Here is an 18115-nt window from a genome sequence, read left to right as displayed (position 1 = left end):
TCTAGGGACTACACTAAACATGTCTACAGCCCTAGCGTATCCCAGTCCAGCCAGGATACAAAGCATTCAAGCCTTAGTCGCCACTTTTCAACACCAACAGTCTCTGCAAGCCATGGTGTTCATCTTGCATCTTCATAGTACTACACGCAAGATCGCAAATGCGTCCACTACAAGAGTGCCTAGCACAACAGTGGAACCAAGCTCAAGGTCAACTAAAAGACCTGGTGTTGGTCGACAGCCGCACGCATCGCTCTCTGCAGTGGTGGAACACCAAAAACTTGACAAAGGGGCGGCCGTTCCTCGAGCCTGTTCCACAAGTAGTGCTCACAACAGACGCATCCCTCACAGGATGGGGAGCCTATCTCTTACATCACACAACTCAGGGTCAATGGAACAAACAACAAAAACTGTTCCATATCAACCATCTAGAGCTGCTGGCAATATTCTTAGCACTCAAGACTTTTCAACTTCAAGTACAAAACAAAGCTGTCCTAATCCGGAAGGACAATATGACAGCCATGTACTATATACAAAAACAGGGGGGACATACTCTCTGCAACTGTCCCAGCTTGCACAGACCATTTGGAGATGGGCCATTCCTCAAAACATACATCTGTTAGCGGAACACCTTCCAGGAGTTCACAATCAGATAGCAGATCTGTTAAGTCGGCAGTCACAACAGATTCACGAATGGGAACTACATCCACAAGTTCTTCAACCATTCTTCCAAAGGTGGGGGCACCCACACATAGATTTGTTTTCCACCCACAAAAATGCAAAATGCCCAGCCTTCGCCGCCAGGTTTCCACACCCACTGTCCGAAGGCAATGCCATATGGATGAACTGGTCAGGCAGATTTGCCTACGCTTTTCCGCCTCTCCCACTAATTCCATTAGTAGTGCTCAGACAACAGTCTCTCACATTGATCTTAGTAGCTCTCACATGGGCACGCCAACCGTGGTTCACCACACTACTAGATCTCTCTCTAGTTCCACATCAAAAGCTACAGCTTACACCCTCCCTGGTAACACAGAACCATGGAGAAATCAGACACCCAGACCCAAACCAACTGAATTTGGCGATCTGGCTCCTGAAGTCTTAGAGTTTGGTTATCTAAACCTACCACCAGACTGCATGAACATCATTAAAGAGGCTAGGAAACCCACTACCAGAGCGTGTTATGACGCTAAATGGAAAAGATTAGCAATATATTGCAAAAATAATCACATCGATCCCCTGGATGCTTCCATCCAAAATATCATTTGGTACCTTTTACATCTACAAAGGTCTAATTTGACATATTCTTCCATATGCCTGCACCTTGCAGCAATTGCAGCCTATTTACAAAACAGGCAACATCTGTCTCTTCAGAGTACCTGCAATCAAAGCATTCATGGAAGGATTAAAAAGAATAATCCCACCCAGATTGCCACCTTCTCCTGTGTGGAACCTGAATCTTGTCCTTACAAGACTCATGGGGCCCCCTTTCGAGCCTCTACATAAATGTGAACTGTAATTCCTAACATGGAAAACTGTTTTCCTTGTTGCATTACCTCTCTCAGAAGAGTAAGTGAGATACAAGCTTTCACTATACAAGAACCATTTTTTCAAATACATCCTAACAAAGTGGTTCTTAGATCTAATCCAAAATTTCTTATAAAGGTCATCACTCCTTTTCACCTAAATCAATCCGTAGAGTTACCTGTGTTTTTCCAAAACCCAGACTCTGTAGCGGAAAGCGCTTTACACACAGATGTTAAAAGGGCTCTTTTATACTATATAGATAGAACTAAATCCTTTCGAAAGACAAAACAACAGTTTGTACCTTTCTCCCCTCCACACAAAGGCAGCCCCATCTCGAAAGGTGGGATTGAAGAGTGGCGTGTAAAGTGTATACAAATATGCTATATTAAAGCTAAACGTACATTAACAGTTCCTCCTAGAGCGCACTCCACTCGCAAACTAGGAGCCTCTATGGCTTTCTTAGGAAACATACCCCTAGAGGACATATGCAAGGCAGCAACATGGTCTACACCACACACCTTCATGAAACACTATTGTGTTGATGTGCAAGCCAAGCAGCAAGCTGCAGTAGGCCAGGCTGTCCTTAGAACTCTTTCAAACTACTGCAACGATTACAGGTGACCACCGCTAAGGGAGACACTGCTGCACAATCGATGCATAGTGTACAATCTGCAGCTCATATGCCTCGAACGGAAAATGCTACTTACCAGTATGCATCTGTTCTTGGCATGTAGAGCTGCAGAGTTGTACACGCCCTCCCTCCTCCGCATGACTTGTATCCGTTCCAGTTTTTCATCTTACTTAGATGCACACGCATGGACATCCTTTTTTTCTTTACTTCTACTAACTCCATCATTTCCCATCATGGCGAAAAACAATCTAAGGATGGAGCCGATGCCCATGCGCAGTATTGTCCAAGGGAGGAGTCATCTATCTCGTGACTACAAAGACTTCTTCCAAGAAGACAACAACCTACAATCATCCGAGCCCAACACCAGGTGGCGATCTAATGCATAGGGTACAACTCTGCAGCTCTATATGCCAAGAACAGATGCATACTGGTAAGTAGCATTTTCCTTCTACATCATTCACCTTCTACATCATTCACCTTTCCACTTACAAATTGAGGTAGATCAGTCTGGTGACTGATCTACCTCAAGAGTGGCTCAAAGCACACACTCTTCTCCTTCTCTCAGGCACCGTCAGAAACTTTCATCCGACTCACTCCCACCTTCTTCTTGCAACCAATACTGAGGACTCACATTCACTCTAGGTGATCTATTTACCTGCTCGACTCCGCTGAATCCTGTCTTTGCACTGTATCTCTGTTGATTTACACGGTGTGGAAGTGGCGGTTGTGGCACCTGACTTTGCTGATTAACTATTTGCTGCTGTTGCGATTGCTGTTGAATTACCTTATTCTGCACCTGTGGATTCAATGATGCATTTTCTAGATTTACTCTTGGTGGATACTTACACTCTTTCTTCCAATGCCCTATCCTGCCGCAATTATGACAAGGAAACTTTTTCTTGAGCTCTTCTATATTTCCTACTAATTTCGTTTTGGTGAAATTTCCTTTCGAGTTTTCTTGATTTGCATCACTATTTTTATTTTCAATTTGTGCCACTTGGTGTTCTGCTACTTTTACTTGTGCCCACATAGCTTTTTCCTTCAGCTTCTTTTGTTTAGCATCGATCTCTTCACTACAATATTTTGCTTTTCTCAAAACTTCATCTACAGTACCCGATTGCCAACCTATCATATTATAAATAAATATAAGCTGCTTTGGCTGAACTTCATTGGCTCCCCCTTAGGCAGAGACTACAATTCAATTCCCTCTGCCTTGTTTTCAAATCTCTCCATGGGCTAGGACCCTTAGCTATGCAATCAAAATTTGTCTGGTACTCTCTCACTAGAGCGCTCTGCTCTTCATCCGCTAGATTGGTGAGAGTACCTAGGTTTAGGAAAGCTTGGTCAGGGGGAAGATCTTTTGGGGTGGCAGCTGCTAAACTGTGGAACAGCCTTCCATTGGAGATCAGGCAAATTGGTGAACTTCTCCCGTTTAGAGAATGTGTGAAAACCTGGTTGTTTCCTAAGTCCTAGTCTCCTGTGCTCACACGATAAACACTCTGCCTCTCTCATGTAGCCACCAGCGCCAGGATGCCTGCAAGGTGATAGTGCGCTTTATACGTTTTATAAATAAATGACGTATCATGTCTCCAATTTCTGGTCTCAATCCATACACAAATCGGTAAATAAAATGACTCGTGTCTTTTTGCATTCAATTCTTCATACCCACTGTATTGTTTGAATACTAACAACAATCTCTCATAAAATGAATGCACGGATTCCTTCGGCTCCTGTGTAATTCTGTCTATTTTTACCCAATCTGTCTCTTTTGGTGGAATTTGATTCTTCAGAATTACAATTACTTGTTCATATTTTCTCATCACTTCAGGTGACGGAGCACCTGTTACTTTGTCTCGAGGATATTCCTCTTTCGGCCAATTTACAGTGATTTTACACTGAGTCCACAAATCTGCTAGCACAACTATTTCAAATAATCCATCCAAATCAACCCATAATACTTTTGAAACTTTCACAAACCAATCTTCTTGTCGATACCATTCTACTGGCTTTTCTCTCAATCGGGGAAAATCATTTGTGAACGATAATATATCCTGTCTACTCCATGGAACATGTACAAATCCTCCTCCTGGTATTTCTCTCATAGGGAATTCATTGCGACTGTCTCTTTTTCTCTGACTGGAAACGCTAATGTTGATTAGTCTCCTCTTTCTTCTTTGCCCATTTCACTCTCCATTTATTCACATCTCCCCATCTCCATAACAAAACAATGAATTCTTTTATTTGGGTTAACCTTCCTGCAGTGTTCTTCGCTTTCCATGTTATACTTTTACACATAAACATAAGTTCATCATCTTGGTACGTTTTTAATCTATCTGTTCCAATTATTCCAATAATTAATTCTTCTATATCCACTTTTAATCTCGCCACATCCAGTACTTTAGGTTCATGCTCTTTTAATTTCAGGGTTTTAATCCAATCACTTAATTCCTGCTCTGATGGTCCTACAGGTGTCTGCGTTAAATCTATTTTCTCAATGCTCTTTTCGGGTGTAGCAGAGTCAGATTCTGCTCCAGTCGCATATTTATAAGGTAAACTCTGATTAAAAGTTAATTCAGGCGGATTTACATTATTGGTTTGTCTAATTTCTGACAAATCAGGATAAATGTTTCCTTTTAATTTCTGTAGACTCTGTTGTAAAGGAATTGTCAAACATGGCTCTTTTATTCTTTGATTCTCAAATAACTGGAATTAAGGTCCTATCGTTACTGGAGCTGTTACCGCTTCCATGTTTTTCATAAGTTCCTGTATCTGTTCTGTCAATGCATTTTTAGATCTTATATATTCAGCAGTACTGACTTTTTCCTCAACCCGTCTTTCTACCCTATTTACGTTTTCTCGTTCATTACTTTGCTTGGGGGTACCAGTAAGTCTTGGTTCTGTTATTGAGGTACTTGGATCATATCTCACTTCCATTCTTTCAGGTACATCTTTAATATTAGAAAATAGTTTTGGGGTTTCATTAATTCTTTCATCTGACGTTGGAGCATTAGGTGTAGTCCATAAAGAACCTGGTTGATATGGTGTTGGTCTTCTATTTAATAAATCCTCTATTACAGCATCCTCTGATTCACTTTCACCATAGCTTTGATTCCCTGTTTCTAAATTCTTTCTCTTCTCTGTGCATTTCCGTCCTTCATAGTCCTCCACTAATCTGACTGGATACATGCCATTACACATATTAGCATTTCTCCATCTAGGCATTCTACTCTCATGCGTCTCTCCCCCTAGATTTCAAAATCTACCTCTGGGTCTGATATGTCCTTGTAACCTTTCGCTTTCCAATTCATGCATCTCATCTTCCCATTCAGCTAGAGCTTCAAACTGAGTTGGTCTAGGTCTTGGGTCAAGATTCATCATCTTTTCTCTCAAATTTCTCAAAACTGCCACATCAAGAGATCCTCCTTCCGGAAAAGCTAATACACCATCATTTCTGGTATATCTTACCCAATTCTCTAACCAAACACACGTATGGTAACCATATTTTGATAACATATAGGAAGCAGGCGTTTTTGGTGGAGGAAGTAATTTTCCCTCTCTTGTGATGATTTCCTTATCCTTTACAAACACACTTTTCAATTTCTTAAACCATGAAGGTTTCTTTCTTCTCCGTAATAGTAATCCATTTTTCTGTAAATTCCCTGTCTTTCAAAAGATCGCGCACTTCCCTGTTGCTGTTCCGTAACACCAACCTATCAGAGTGCAGTTTACACTAACGCACCAATTAGAACAAGATACGTCTTCCTAGTGTTTAACCAATAGTATCGCTGCTTTTCGTGATGATCCTATTGGCCCAAATCTGTCTTGGTCACGAGGACCAATCCCAGCGCTACACTTTTGACGTCACCAGCGCTCCGGCTCCTGCAGCGCCGACTGACCCCTCCTTTACAGGATTTTTCGAGAAGCTGTATTTACAAGATATTTTACCAAACCGGTTAGTAACTTACACTAAACAACTCCATTCGTCTGTTTCGCTAAACAAAGTGATAGATTTTCTCAATTATACAAGAATTCTGTATTTTCCGTAGACATAGCTCACCTCTTCTCTACCACAGAATTTTACATTTGCCGATAAAGCAGCGCTTACCTCTGTCTTTACCCTTCTCACAAGCTCGGGTTAAGCTCTACTACTCTCTCAGCAGTAAGTTTTAAATCAGGATACGCAATAATCCCTGTACTTGAAAGCCAAGATTTTATAGCCTATCCTCGCTATGCATTTATCTTTTCACACATAGTTTCCCTAAACAGTGATATATGACGATACCACCGCAGTATACGACAATACTACTTCTTTGAAACAGACTATGCGATGTGTGACTACACTTGCCACACTTCCTTTGCCTGCAGATAGAGTAACCAGCTTCACGCAATACTCGGAAGCCTTTTCAGGACTACATATAACTCAATACGAACTCAACAGATGTTAGTCATAATTCTGTACATCAAAACTTTTATATGACACTTTATACATAATCCTAGCTAATTCTATAGCAACCAATGCTCTGCTACCAAACTAACTACTGATGCAGCGCTTCTTCGGAAATAATTTCTAAATCCATGTCACCTTTCCCTGCAGTACAAGCTACTAACATATTCTCATCAGTTGGTCCCATAACACTGCAAATCACTCATAAACACTTATACTCTACTTCATGGATCAGGGAAATTCAAAGGAAAAGCTGCTGTATCATAGTGGAGTATCTAAAACTAAAATTGAATATTTATACTATTTACACCTGCAGTTTAGATGCGTTTACCATGGTTTTCAATAAATACAACATTTTATTTAGACACACCACCATTGAGATCAATGGATCTGCTAGTAAAAAATTAGGCGTAGGAAAACTCAAGACCAGCTTAATTCTCCAATTATCAAATTTATAGTAAGAGCAAATGCAGCATGTCTAAGATTATTTACTTAAGTTATTTCTTTATTTCAAAATACGACATTTAGGAATAAGGATTAAATTCAGGACAACTAGATTCATTTATTTAAGAAAACTCAAAGATAGACATTTTTCATTAGTTTTATATAGCAAGTATTAGCAAAAGACAGATAGTTACCATATAACCATTTATTCTCCTAACATCCCCAACTAGACTCTCAGCTAAAGTGCATCTCCCTATGGAAAGAAATAGAAAAAATTATTCAGTCTTACATCTCAGGAAAATCAGCATTCCAGCAGCATCTCTGGTAGAAATCGAAGAGAAGTTTTTTCTTCAATAAAATCAGCACTTTTTATACCTTTTTCATTAGCTCTATCTATCTAAAAGTATAACTTTCAGCCTAAATTTGAGTTATGATTGGACTGTTTTGGGGTGGATGAGCATCATTTCGTCATCGCAATATTACATTTTCCTTCCTTCCGCAATTTTCTAATGGGTCCTTTGTTTGGCCCAAGTCCGGCTTAGTCCTGTTCTCTACTCGCAACTTTAGCATGTATTCCCACGTTCTGAACCATTGTGCTCATCATTTTGGTAGCCATCTATACTTCCAGGCTATTATGTCCTTGAACCGTAGTCACTCCAGGCACAAGCAGCTCTCATTCAGACTCGTACTTTGCTCGCGCATGCGTATTTCTTTTGTGACCTCAATAATCGAGTGACTCCATTTTCTTTTAGGCCTCACGAGTCAAAAATTGGAACTATCATAGAAACGAACACAAATGAACATTTATTTTAATTATTTAACCCTTCTGTTTACCGCCCCCCTTTCTAAGTTTTTCCCTATTAGTAATTACCTAGCAAATAGCCACATTTAAGCGTGATAAACTTACTTATCCTCGCGATTTGCCACAACAATACGTAAACAAAAGCACATTTATGCTGCATTCCGTTACCTTAAAGCTGCTCATTAGTTTAGGACATGACAAAATCACATAATTAGTTGATTATGATTGCAACACAAGCAAAGTTAGTTCCCACGTGTATTCGTGTAGGTGCATTTCTTATTCTTAGTTGATTAGTCATGCATATCATTCCATTAGTACAAATTATGGTTATCCAAGTGCGACTTTGCAAGCGGTACACAAAATGTTGCTTCTCCACCTCGCTCCATCACCATCTCATTCTCATAACCCCGGCATTACCAAGGCAGTTTTGGTATTCCGAACTCCAAATACTGTCAATATCCCTACACATTCTCTTTCAGCCGTTGACCGACCTACAGTCTAAGAACAACCGTCCGATTCTTCGTCCCAGATAAAGTCTTTGAGTTTATCTGCATGGAACCTCAGGACTATGAGTTCAGAGATTTAAACATTCCATCAGAGTGTAATTCCATCCTACAGCATTCTAGAGCTTTTTCCACCAGAGCCTTTTCCAATAATAAATCATATGTAGCAAAAAGTAAGAGGTTCTGCCACTGTTGCATTACAAAGGCCATACATCCTTTCCGTTATTCACCAAAACAAATTTTGCCATATCTCCTCCTTTTCACAAAGTCAAGATTGACACTCATCGATTAAAGTTCACCTGGTGGCGATTTCCAGGTTTTGCAGAAAGCCAGGGTAGCTTTCTCGGTTGTCTACAAGAATAGTAAAGGAATTCATGAAGGGCCTTTTACGGGCTTTTCACCTTTAAAACCGTGGCAATTAAACACAGTCCTCGCTAAACTCACAAAGCCACCATTTGCGCCGATCCATAAAGCAGAAATGAAATGCATCTCATGAAAAACTACACTCTTGGTTGGCACTCACATCGGCTAGGAGAGTCCATGAAAATTCAAGCTTTCACAGTTTCTGGACCATTTCTTCAGTTTAAGGAGGACAAGGTGGTGTTCAGAATGAACCCACTCTTTATACTTAGTTACAACTTGATTTCATCTAAATGAACCAATAATCCTGGCAACATACCCTTCAAATCCTGCTGAAAGGGCGCTGCACTCTTTTGATGTGAAGCCTTGCTTAAAATTCTACATTCATAGAACGAAGAGTTTCAGGAAGTCAGCACAGCTCCTTATATCCTTTGCGTCTCCAAGGAAAGTCTATGCTCTCTCAAGGAGCAGTATTGCTCGTTGGATATAGGCAGCTATTGCCTTTTGCCACAAAAACGCTGCAAGACCCCTTCCCACAAAGGTTACAGCGCACTCCACAAGAAAGAAGGCAGCCTCTACTGCCTTATTTGCCGGAGTATCACTTCCAAATACAATGGCAACATGGTCGAATGTGCATACATTCACCAAGCACTACTGCCTGGATGCCTCATGGAAGAATGATGCAGGACCGGCGGTCCTTGGACATCTCTTTATTAAGGTACTACCATTTTTCTTACTCTTTTTTTTTTCTCCACAGCTAGGATATGTAATCAAGAGCTATTGTATTTTAATGATATATGTGTATATATATATATGTGTGTGTGTGCGCATTTCTTTTGTTTAAGAAAGATGTTACTGTATGATTAGGTGGATATATGCTGTTTGTTCCTGAAAAAGTGTGTTCTTCACAAAAAAGTGTCTTCGCCTAATCGCTTTAATTTAAGCATTATACTGCGAACAACTCTGATTCAACCATGTGAATCTATGAAAGTTTAATACTGGAGAAAAAACAAGTTACCTGTACACTGTGGCTCTCCAGTATTGAAATCTTTCATAGATTCACATGGCGTCGCCCACTTCCCCGTTTAGGCTTGGCATGTTTTACTGCATAGGACTATTCACTTAGTCACACTTGTGCTTTTAATCTGCGGTATGGTGGCCCTGCAGGCGAGATGGGGTCTGGGACTTGTCTCGGATTGGTCCAAGATTGGATCTAGTATAATGATGCAGGTAGGTTTTTAAATTACCTTATTAGTCAATGGTTTCTAATGTACTTCTAATATTACTGCTTATTTAAGTACCGTGGGACCCCCACCATGACTACGGGGAAGATTCAAGCATGTGCATTTCAATACTGGAGAACTACAGTGTACAGGTAAGTAACTTGTTTTATCTCCTACAGAGACTAAAGACCTTACAGAACGCCGCAGCCATACTCATCCTCTGCCTTCCCTGACGAGCTCACATCACACCCCACCTCAGGCAACTCCTCTAGCTCCCTGTACAGAAAAGATGCCAATTCAAACCGCTGACCCACACAACCAAGGCTGTACATAACCAAGGACCGACATACGTTAACCATCGCCTGAACTGCCACCAAACCGCTGGAAGACTACTCTCCACTTCCCTTTCACTTGCCCATACTCCCTGCATCGACCAAAGTAGAAGTGCAGGAGGCGCCTTCTTCCACATTGCAGCAAAGATCTGAAACAGCCTTCCCATGCACCTCCTGACCGTCCGCACACTTCCAGAATTCTGAATTGCCCTCAAGATCTAGCTGTTCAAATAAGCTTCCGGGACCTGCTCTTTGCCTTTACTGTACCCATAAAATACAAAGAAATGATGGCTGGGATGCTTGAATTAATCTTGGCTACTGGTAATTACACTGGGCAGCATCTTAGTCCCTCTTTTTTGCCCACCATGCCACCCTAGATTAAATTAGACCCAGCTGATGCAGATCCACCAATAGGAACAATTCAGCCTGAACTGCCAAGCCAGGCTTTCTCTGAACCTGTACCTGAGGCTACAGGAGTGCGGCCCTAGAGAATTACCTGGCTGTAACAGACAAAAAGGACAAACCCCAAATCTCCCCTAAGGCAAATACAGCAGGATGAGAAAGAGAAGAACGCGGCAGAGGCGCTGACAATTTCACGAGCAGAACATATCCAGTTCCAAAGCTAAGAAAAAGCAATATATGCCCGTTCATGAGAGCGTTTTAAATTACATAAAGATATTTACCAATTGTTGACAAAAAAATCGACAAAAAGAGGGGATCCTAGCCCACCTGATCATATAACAGGAGAAAGACTCTTCTACTCTGAGAAGGTCCATCACCCCGGAGGTACAACAAAAATCTACAGTGATCGTCTATAGAAGGCTTCCTGACGGCTGTGTTCCCAGGGGAATCTTACAAGATTTAAAGGAAATTCTTTAATATAAGTTTAGAAGCCGGTGACCCCAAAGAGACGGCATGTTCTGATGAAGGTGTTACAACATCAAGTATTATAACACCGAAACGCGTCGACGCATTTGTTGCTAGAATCCTAACAAGGTCAAGGAGGTAGCAGATATCCATACATTATAGATACTGTCTACTGTACCACCAGCATCAAAGAAAAGACCAGCGGATCTGTACTAGTAGTGGCGGGAAAATATCAAGGCCACAGTGATAGGGGGTTTGCGAAAAGGATCCAATTGTTTTTTGTGTACTGTATTGATCATTTTTTCTCCTTTGCTATATAATTTTGATGATTGTGATATTATGTTCTTTTATGTGTAATGAACTGTTATTAATTGTTTATTGACATTTTATTGTACTTATTCAAAGAGGTGTTCTTTGGATTTTTAATTTATTTCTCTGTGACAAGAGGCTTTACTTTTATAAAATATTAAAGAGATTCACTTTTAGTGTGGAACTCCTTATCTAATGTTTTATTTTTACATGAATTTTCCCCTTAATGTCCCTATAAGGAATGTTTGTATGATTGGTCAGAACCCATACAGTAACATAACACACACCTACTTTAGTGTACACCCAGGGATTTCTCTTTGACTAAATACAGCAGGGTCTTCATGTTTTGTTGTTGATAATTTTTGGAAAGGTGGTAGTGGGAAACTTGCCGTTTAGTGAGCACTGGTCAGTGTTTGATACCGACCCCTCATCCAATCTAATAAAAGCCCCTCACTTCCTCACAACCCTCTTTTACAGTAATTCCTATTGCTCACCATGCCAACCCAGTTTGAACCCACCTATATGCAAATCAGTTTTGACCCTGCACCCAATTGGAACATTCCAACCCTGAACTGCCAGGCCAGGTCCTCCCTGAACTGGAAACCAGCATCCTGGGACCGGTTTCGGGGTTTCACCCTTGATCAGCAGGCGAGCTTAACTCCAGTGGCATGGAGAGCATGGGACCCACGTCTGGGCATACCCGTCCCACTCAGGGTGACAAATGCAAAAAGAACAAATGATAGACAGAATGCAGAACAATGTCATAAATTCACCAGCAAAATTATTCATTTCCCCTCTGTTCTTTTACCTCATCTTGGTCTCTGGATACTAAAGCAAGGTGGTGGAATAGAGGATGGAAGACCCAACACCTGTCGTCTACTTACAGGTAAGTAACTTATTTTCTTCATCAGCAGCTTTTTCAGAACTGCCCTTAGTTTGGCACCAACTTGCTGCTCATGTTTGAGCGGAGTCTGGCATAGATAAGGAAGGTGGGTGGGGGAAGGAAAAGGTGCGGTTGGTCGAGGTTAGTCTCAGTAGGCCAGGTATTTTTGTATATTTGGATAGGTGGGATGAGTGAAGGAGAACAGGTATTTTTTCCATTTGTTATGGGAAGGGTATATACGGAGTATGATTGGGATGGGTTGCAGGGGGCCAGCTCTTTTTTAAAATCTTTTGTAAGGAGTGATGTGGTAATATTTTATATGGCTCTCTGTCTTTTTTTGCCCCAGTGTTGATGTTGAAAAGAGGGGCAGATGAGTTGGGGGGCACTTATAACACACTGATTCTAATTCTTATAGCTCAATGCCTTGGACACATTGTTGGGGACAAGGCCAACAGATGGGCTCGATCTCATGCAGCTCAAATCTTTCTTTGGGGCACAAACCCACTGGCTGCCAGATATAATGCCACATTATGGATGTGAGAAAGAAAGAAACCATATTTTTAAGATGTTCACCTTTGTATATATGGTTCTTTATTGCAAAGCCTTTACTGTTAAGGTGAGCGCTCAAAGGAGAAAGAGTGAACTGGTGTGTTGAAAGTCATGTACAGTCAGAAAAGTGGCACAATCATGGACTTACTAGAACTCAAACCCTACTATGAGCCGTGACTTAATCAGAAAAGCTGCTATCAGAGCTCTGAAATGAGAATGCTGTCATAATTCCTCGCTTGATTGCAATGGGATTATTGTTTTCTGTTTTTTACCGTAGAAGTTGTTTTTTGAAGCATCTTATTCCATTGATGTAGATATTTTATAAAATTCAACATCTCTGCAATAGCATAACATTTTACATGGACAAATAAAAAGGAGTAAAAAGGAAGGTTTTTCATGATTCTGAGTGACATCATAGACTTTGAGCTTCACCCTCAATGACATGCAGTTCAGTCAATATCCATCTACAGTTCTCGATCTACTGATTATTGTAGGTGCATACCAAATTCAAATTTCTGAAGTCTTTTGCACATAATATTTTCAGGTATCTTGGTCTTCAGGGTACTACAGCTCAGGGAGTTGAGATAATTTAAAAAGTAGGCTTTTCTACATATCAAAAATGGTTTTCTTTTAAAATATTTGTCTGCAACTTTAAGGTTGCTGTTACCAAAGGCTGCTTGGGAGGTCCGCAGATTTTGTTTAAAGTTACTTGTGTGAGTGGTGTAAATTTACGCTGCAGCCTACTTGTCATGCAATCGTTATTCGGGCACTTTCTTGCTCTTTGGTCTCAAATGTGCAAACTAGCTAGGCGTTCTCCCCTTCTAAGGCACAGCCTGTGAGATGAGTGTTCCCAATGCATAGTGTGTTTAGAACCAGGTAGGAAATTTCTGTAGTGCATTGGTAATCCTGATAGAGCCATCTAGTAGATACTTCCTCCCTATGGAATTGAGTACGGTAGGTTAGTAGATGATAGTAGAACCATCTGGAAGAACTACTTGAAAAGGCATAGCATGGGAAGTGTGAGTAGGAAGGTATGTGACTTCATGTTTCAAGTGTTCAAAAGCATGCCAGCACCTAACATTACAGCTCAAGATAGTGAAATGTCTTGCTCTTGCTGTAGTGACGTTGATCTATAGCTTATTGAATGCGACAGCTGTTTTTAGGAACTTGAGACAGGCAGATTATGTTGTGTGAAGTGCTGTTCTTAGGTTACTCAAACAAGGCTGCAGCATGTATTCTGTGATGGCCAGACGTGTGTGCATGTTTCGGTAGGATTGCGACTTTTGTTTGTTTGATGCAGTGCTCTTGGATTCTGAGATATAGCAACATATGTTCCTGGAGTTAGGAGGCTCGATGTGTATTTTGACAGTTTGATAACCTGTTATAATGGTACTGAGGCAGGAGAGCAGCTTGCGCTGTATGATTGCCACTCTTTGGGTTCTTGATGAAAGTCTATAACATATGTTGGTGTGATTGCCTTTCCTTTGGTGTCGAAAGACATTGACTGCCAACCTGTTTTTTTGCCATGTATAGCTGTGATGTGTTGAGTTACAGGTTTTCTTCTTTCTTTCTTTCAGACTCATTTGCCCAACATTAAAGTGCATGCCTACTTTGCCCCAGTGACTCCTCCGCCCTCGGTCGGCGGTAGCAGACAACGCTTCTGCAGATGTTGCATCATCCTATGACCCAGGACGACATCTACATCACGAGCCAAGGGTGTTGTTCCACTATTGGACTCTGCCAACCTCTTTTGCAGCCATGACAGTCTGCAACCATCAGTGACATGGACGGAGGGTGATGAACTGACCCTTCCTCTTGGGCACCCGTTCACTGCCATGCCTCACTCCAGCACACCAGGACGCTCCTGCTCCCTGGTGTGGGTTAACCAGATGTTCGCGGACACTGGAAGTTAGAAACACACCGCTTTGATTTCTTGTTTCTTGAAAACCAGTTGGGATGAACCATTCCTGCTGGAGCTGCTCAGAGAACGTCCTCCAGTAAGGACAGTTGCAGGTGAAGGCTCACTCCTTTGGAGTCAATAAAAACTGTGAAGCCTGCTGCCTGGGGACAGCATAAGCAAAGAATGCAGCTCTCTATGTCGACAAATGACGCTTAGAATGGAAGAAGGCAGCCAGTAGCCTCTCACGACAGCTGCAGTCATTGGCTGCACCTGCAGCACGCTCATTCCTGCCCCCAGCCATGCTCATAGGCTTCCTGCATTCTTGTGCTGATGTAGTTTGTAACCATTTTTTTTAATTGGTACTCATCCTTTCTGCAATTTTCTTATTTGGGTACTTTCATTTAGGTCACATTTATGAAGAATTTGCAGATTTGTTTGTTCCTGGAAGAAATAAGTCTTCTGATTTTGCACATGGCATTGTGCCGATTGTCTGGGGAAATCATTGGAGCCATTACACCAGCTCGCAATCCCCTTCCTCTTCCAATTTTCCCCAGTCAAATGTCTCTGCTAGCACTACCAAAGCCCCGAGAAGCTGTGTGTACCGCTGAAGAGTTGTCTTTATGTTGATGTGTGCACGTCACAGAAGGAAATCTCAGCCTGCAGTGACACAGATCTGAGTCTAGGTTCTTATTGAAGCAAGGTGCAACTCCAGGATGGTCACCCAGAGAGGGCACTGTGAGCTGCAACAGAGGGATGTAGGCTGACCTTTAGTTGAGGCTTTGTTTCTGCATGAGTGTTGGGAACAGTTGAACTTGTGCTCACATGTCAGAACATCCTACAGCCTGTGACTTGAAACCATGAGAGATCCTTACCCCTGTCTGTCTGATTGATCATAGACCAGAGATCTAGCCATGGTCTTCTTTACTTTGGTGGTATTACTCCTTGATTTCCGCCAAGAAGGTTCCTCTTGCCCAGATTCCTCATAAAGGAGATCCTGTGGGTTGTTAGTGTGTTTCTGCTAGGTGCTATGCATTTTGGGCTCAATTGAAGCACGTTTCTTCCCATCTTGTTCATCGTAGAGCAGGAATCTCTGCATGTACAATGTAGTTTGGTACTATGCTTCTTGAACTCATGGGAAGAAACTTCCTCTGGTCCAATTCTTCATTGCATAGGCACCTGTAGGTGGTCTTGTGCCTAAATAGACCTCGGAGTTGCGGCTTTCTTCCTGTTGGATTCATTATAGCTCAGGAGCACAGTGTTTCTCATTAAATTCACACCTCCTAAAGCCCTGAGACTTAGGCTAAATTTGCCTGAGACCAGACAAATTAGTGATTAGCCTGAGGGGGTATGACTTTCTGACCTATGATAAGGAGACTTCCTGTGATGGCATTTCTAATTAAGTAGGTCATAGAGTTGTTTATCCATCGTTGGTGGTATGCCTCCCTAGACACTTTAGAAGTAAACTCCGTATTCCTGGATCATCAGCAAGGTACCTGTTGGTGGTCTTTGTCCTTTTTTGGTTTTCCACTTGCGCCCCTGATAATCAGGCTCTGTTCAGCTTTATTCTTCATAGAGCTGGACGCTGCGAGCTGCTTTTGCCACTTTGTTCTGGTATTCATCTTAGATACCTAAAAAACAGGTTTCCTTCAGCTTGATTGGTCATAGGACAGTCAGCTTGGGTATTGATTGCCTTGTAGGAGAGTGTGCCCATGTATCCATGGGGATACTGAGTCCGGCAAGCCCTATTACTGATAGAACAGACCTTCTCAGTTTTCTGTATTCCAGTATATCTCTTTGGACACACTTGAAGGGTTGAAATTGGCTTGATTCCTCGGGCACAAAATACCTTCTCTTTTATTCAGAGAGCAGGTGATCATTGTCCTTTGATGGTAGGTCTCTAGAAGCCAGAGATTAGTCTCCACTAGGCCATATTCCTCATACAGCAGGGCCCATGAGTTGCTTTTGTACCTGAGTGATGGTATCGCTCCTGGTTCCTCTGCGAAGCTGACTCCCTCTTGCTGGTGCCTTGTCGAGTAGGTTCTTAAGGGCTTGTGTTTGTTTTTTGAGAGCATATCTCATTCATCGGTTTGCTGATTTGTTGGGACTATGACTGAGTTGTTTCCTATCCCACCTCTTGTAACGTCTATTGGTATGTTTGGCCTAGCTGTCCTCCGACTCCGCTACTCTGCACACGTTCCCCAACACCCAGACACTGCGTGACTAAGACGTGAAATGGCTTTAGTTGACCAGGACATCATCACAAGCTCCCGTTATGATTTTCTTTTTTCGGTGTTTACTAGTGGTTGTCTGCTGATGTGCAATGTGATCTGCTTCTCCTGAGAAGCGGTGCAATAGTTCTTACCACTTCTCTCTGTTGCGCATTCCCACAGAGGAGTAGTAGTCTCAGGCCATAACTGCATTTGCTTATAGATGCTTCTTGTGCACTGATGCACCCCATACTCTGGAATGTGGAAGCCTTTCTATTTTTGAGAGATAAATGATGCCATTAGAGCTGATCCAGCACACAAGTCTCTTTTATATAAATATATACAATGATAATCAGAGTTCATAAATCACAATAGAAAAACGTTCAGTAGCAGAATCTGGGATTTTTTTTTAGAAGTTCAATCTTTATTTAGTTCTTCACAACGCACTGTAGCCAACGCCTTTCGTCCTCCATGGACTTCTTCAGGGCAAATAAAGAGAATTCTTCTTAAGCGTAAGTATAGGTAAGTATTCTTCCGTCCAGTCAAATAAGTACTGGGTATCTTCTCTTTTTTAATGAAAGGCACTGTGGTTTCGTAATCAAGATCACTCAGGTCAGATAGCCCAGTGTGGTTGAGAATTTGGAAAAAGATTTAAGCCGGCTCCATCGCGTGGCATCTTCCGTTGTAGCGCTACAGCGGAAGATGCCACGCGATGGAGCCGGCTTAAATCTTTTTCCAAATTCTCAACCACACTGGGCTATCTGACCTGAGTGATCTTGATTACGAAACCACAGTGCCTTTCATTAAAAAAGAGAAGATACCCAGTACTTATTTGACTGGACGGAAGAATACTTACCTATACTTACGCTTAAGAAGAATTCTCTTTATTTGCCCTGAAGAAGTCCGTGGAGGACGAAACGCGTTGGCTACAGTGCGTTGTGAAGAACTAAATAAAGATTGAACTTCTAAAAAAAAACATCCCAGATTCTGTTACTGAACGTTTTTCTATTGTGATTTATGAACTCTGATTATCATTGTATATATTTATATAAAAGAGACTTGTGTGCTGGATCAGTATTGTCAAAAATTGTATGTTGGAACAATCTATTCTTGGAGATTTAGGGGAATAGAATTTCT

The 18115-nt window shown here is 41.6% G+C and overlaps 1 protein-coding gene across 1 annotated transcript in view; it reads left to right on the top strand.

The window, feature by feature from the left end:
* FBXL20 (F-box and leucine rich repeat protein 20) overlaps positions 1-16974 on the top strand; it is a 658452-nt gene extending 641478 nt beyond the window's left edge. The window contains exon 15 of the mRNA XM_086924342.1: positions 14449-16974. Within this exon, the coding sequence (XP_086780468.1) occupies positions 14449-14556 (108 nt within the window). The 3' untranslated portion in view covers positions 14557-16974. The remainder of the gene's footprint in view (positions 1-14448) is intronic.
* The last annotated feature ends 1141 nt before the right edge of the window (positions 16975-18115 follow it).

This window comes from Lissotriton vulgaris, chromosome 5 (assembly GCF_964263255.1).
Source record: "Lissotriton vulgaris chromosome 5, aLisVul1.2, whole genome shotgun sequence".
NCBI classification, from domain to species: domain Eukaryota; kingdom Metazoa; phylum Chordata; class Amphibia; order Caudata; family Salamandridae; genus Lissotriton; species Lissotriton vulgaris.
Note: the sequence above shows the minus strand (reverse complement) of the source record. Positions and strands in the feature narration are given on the sequence as shown.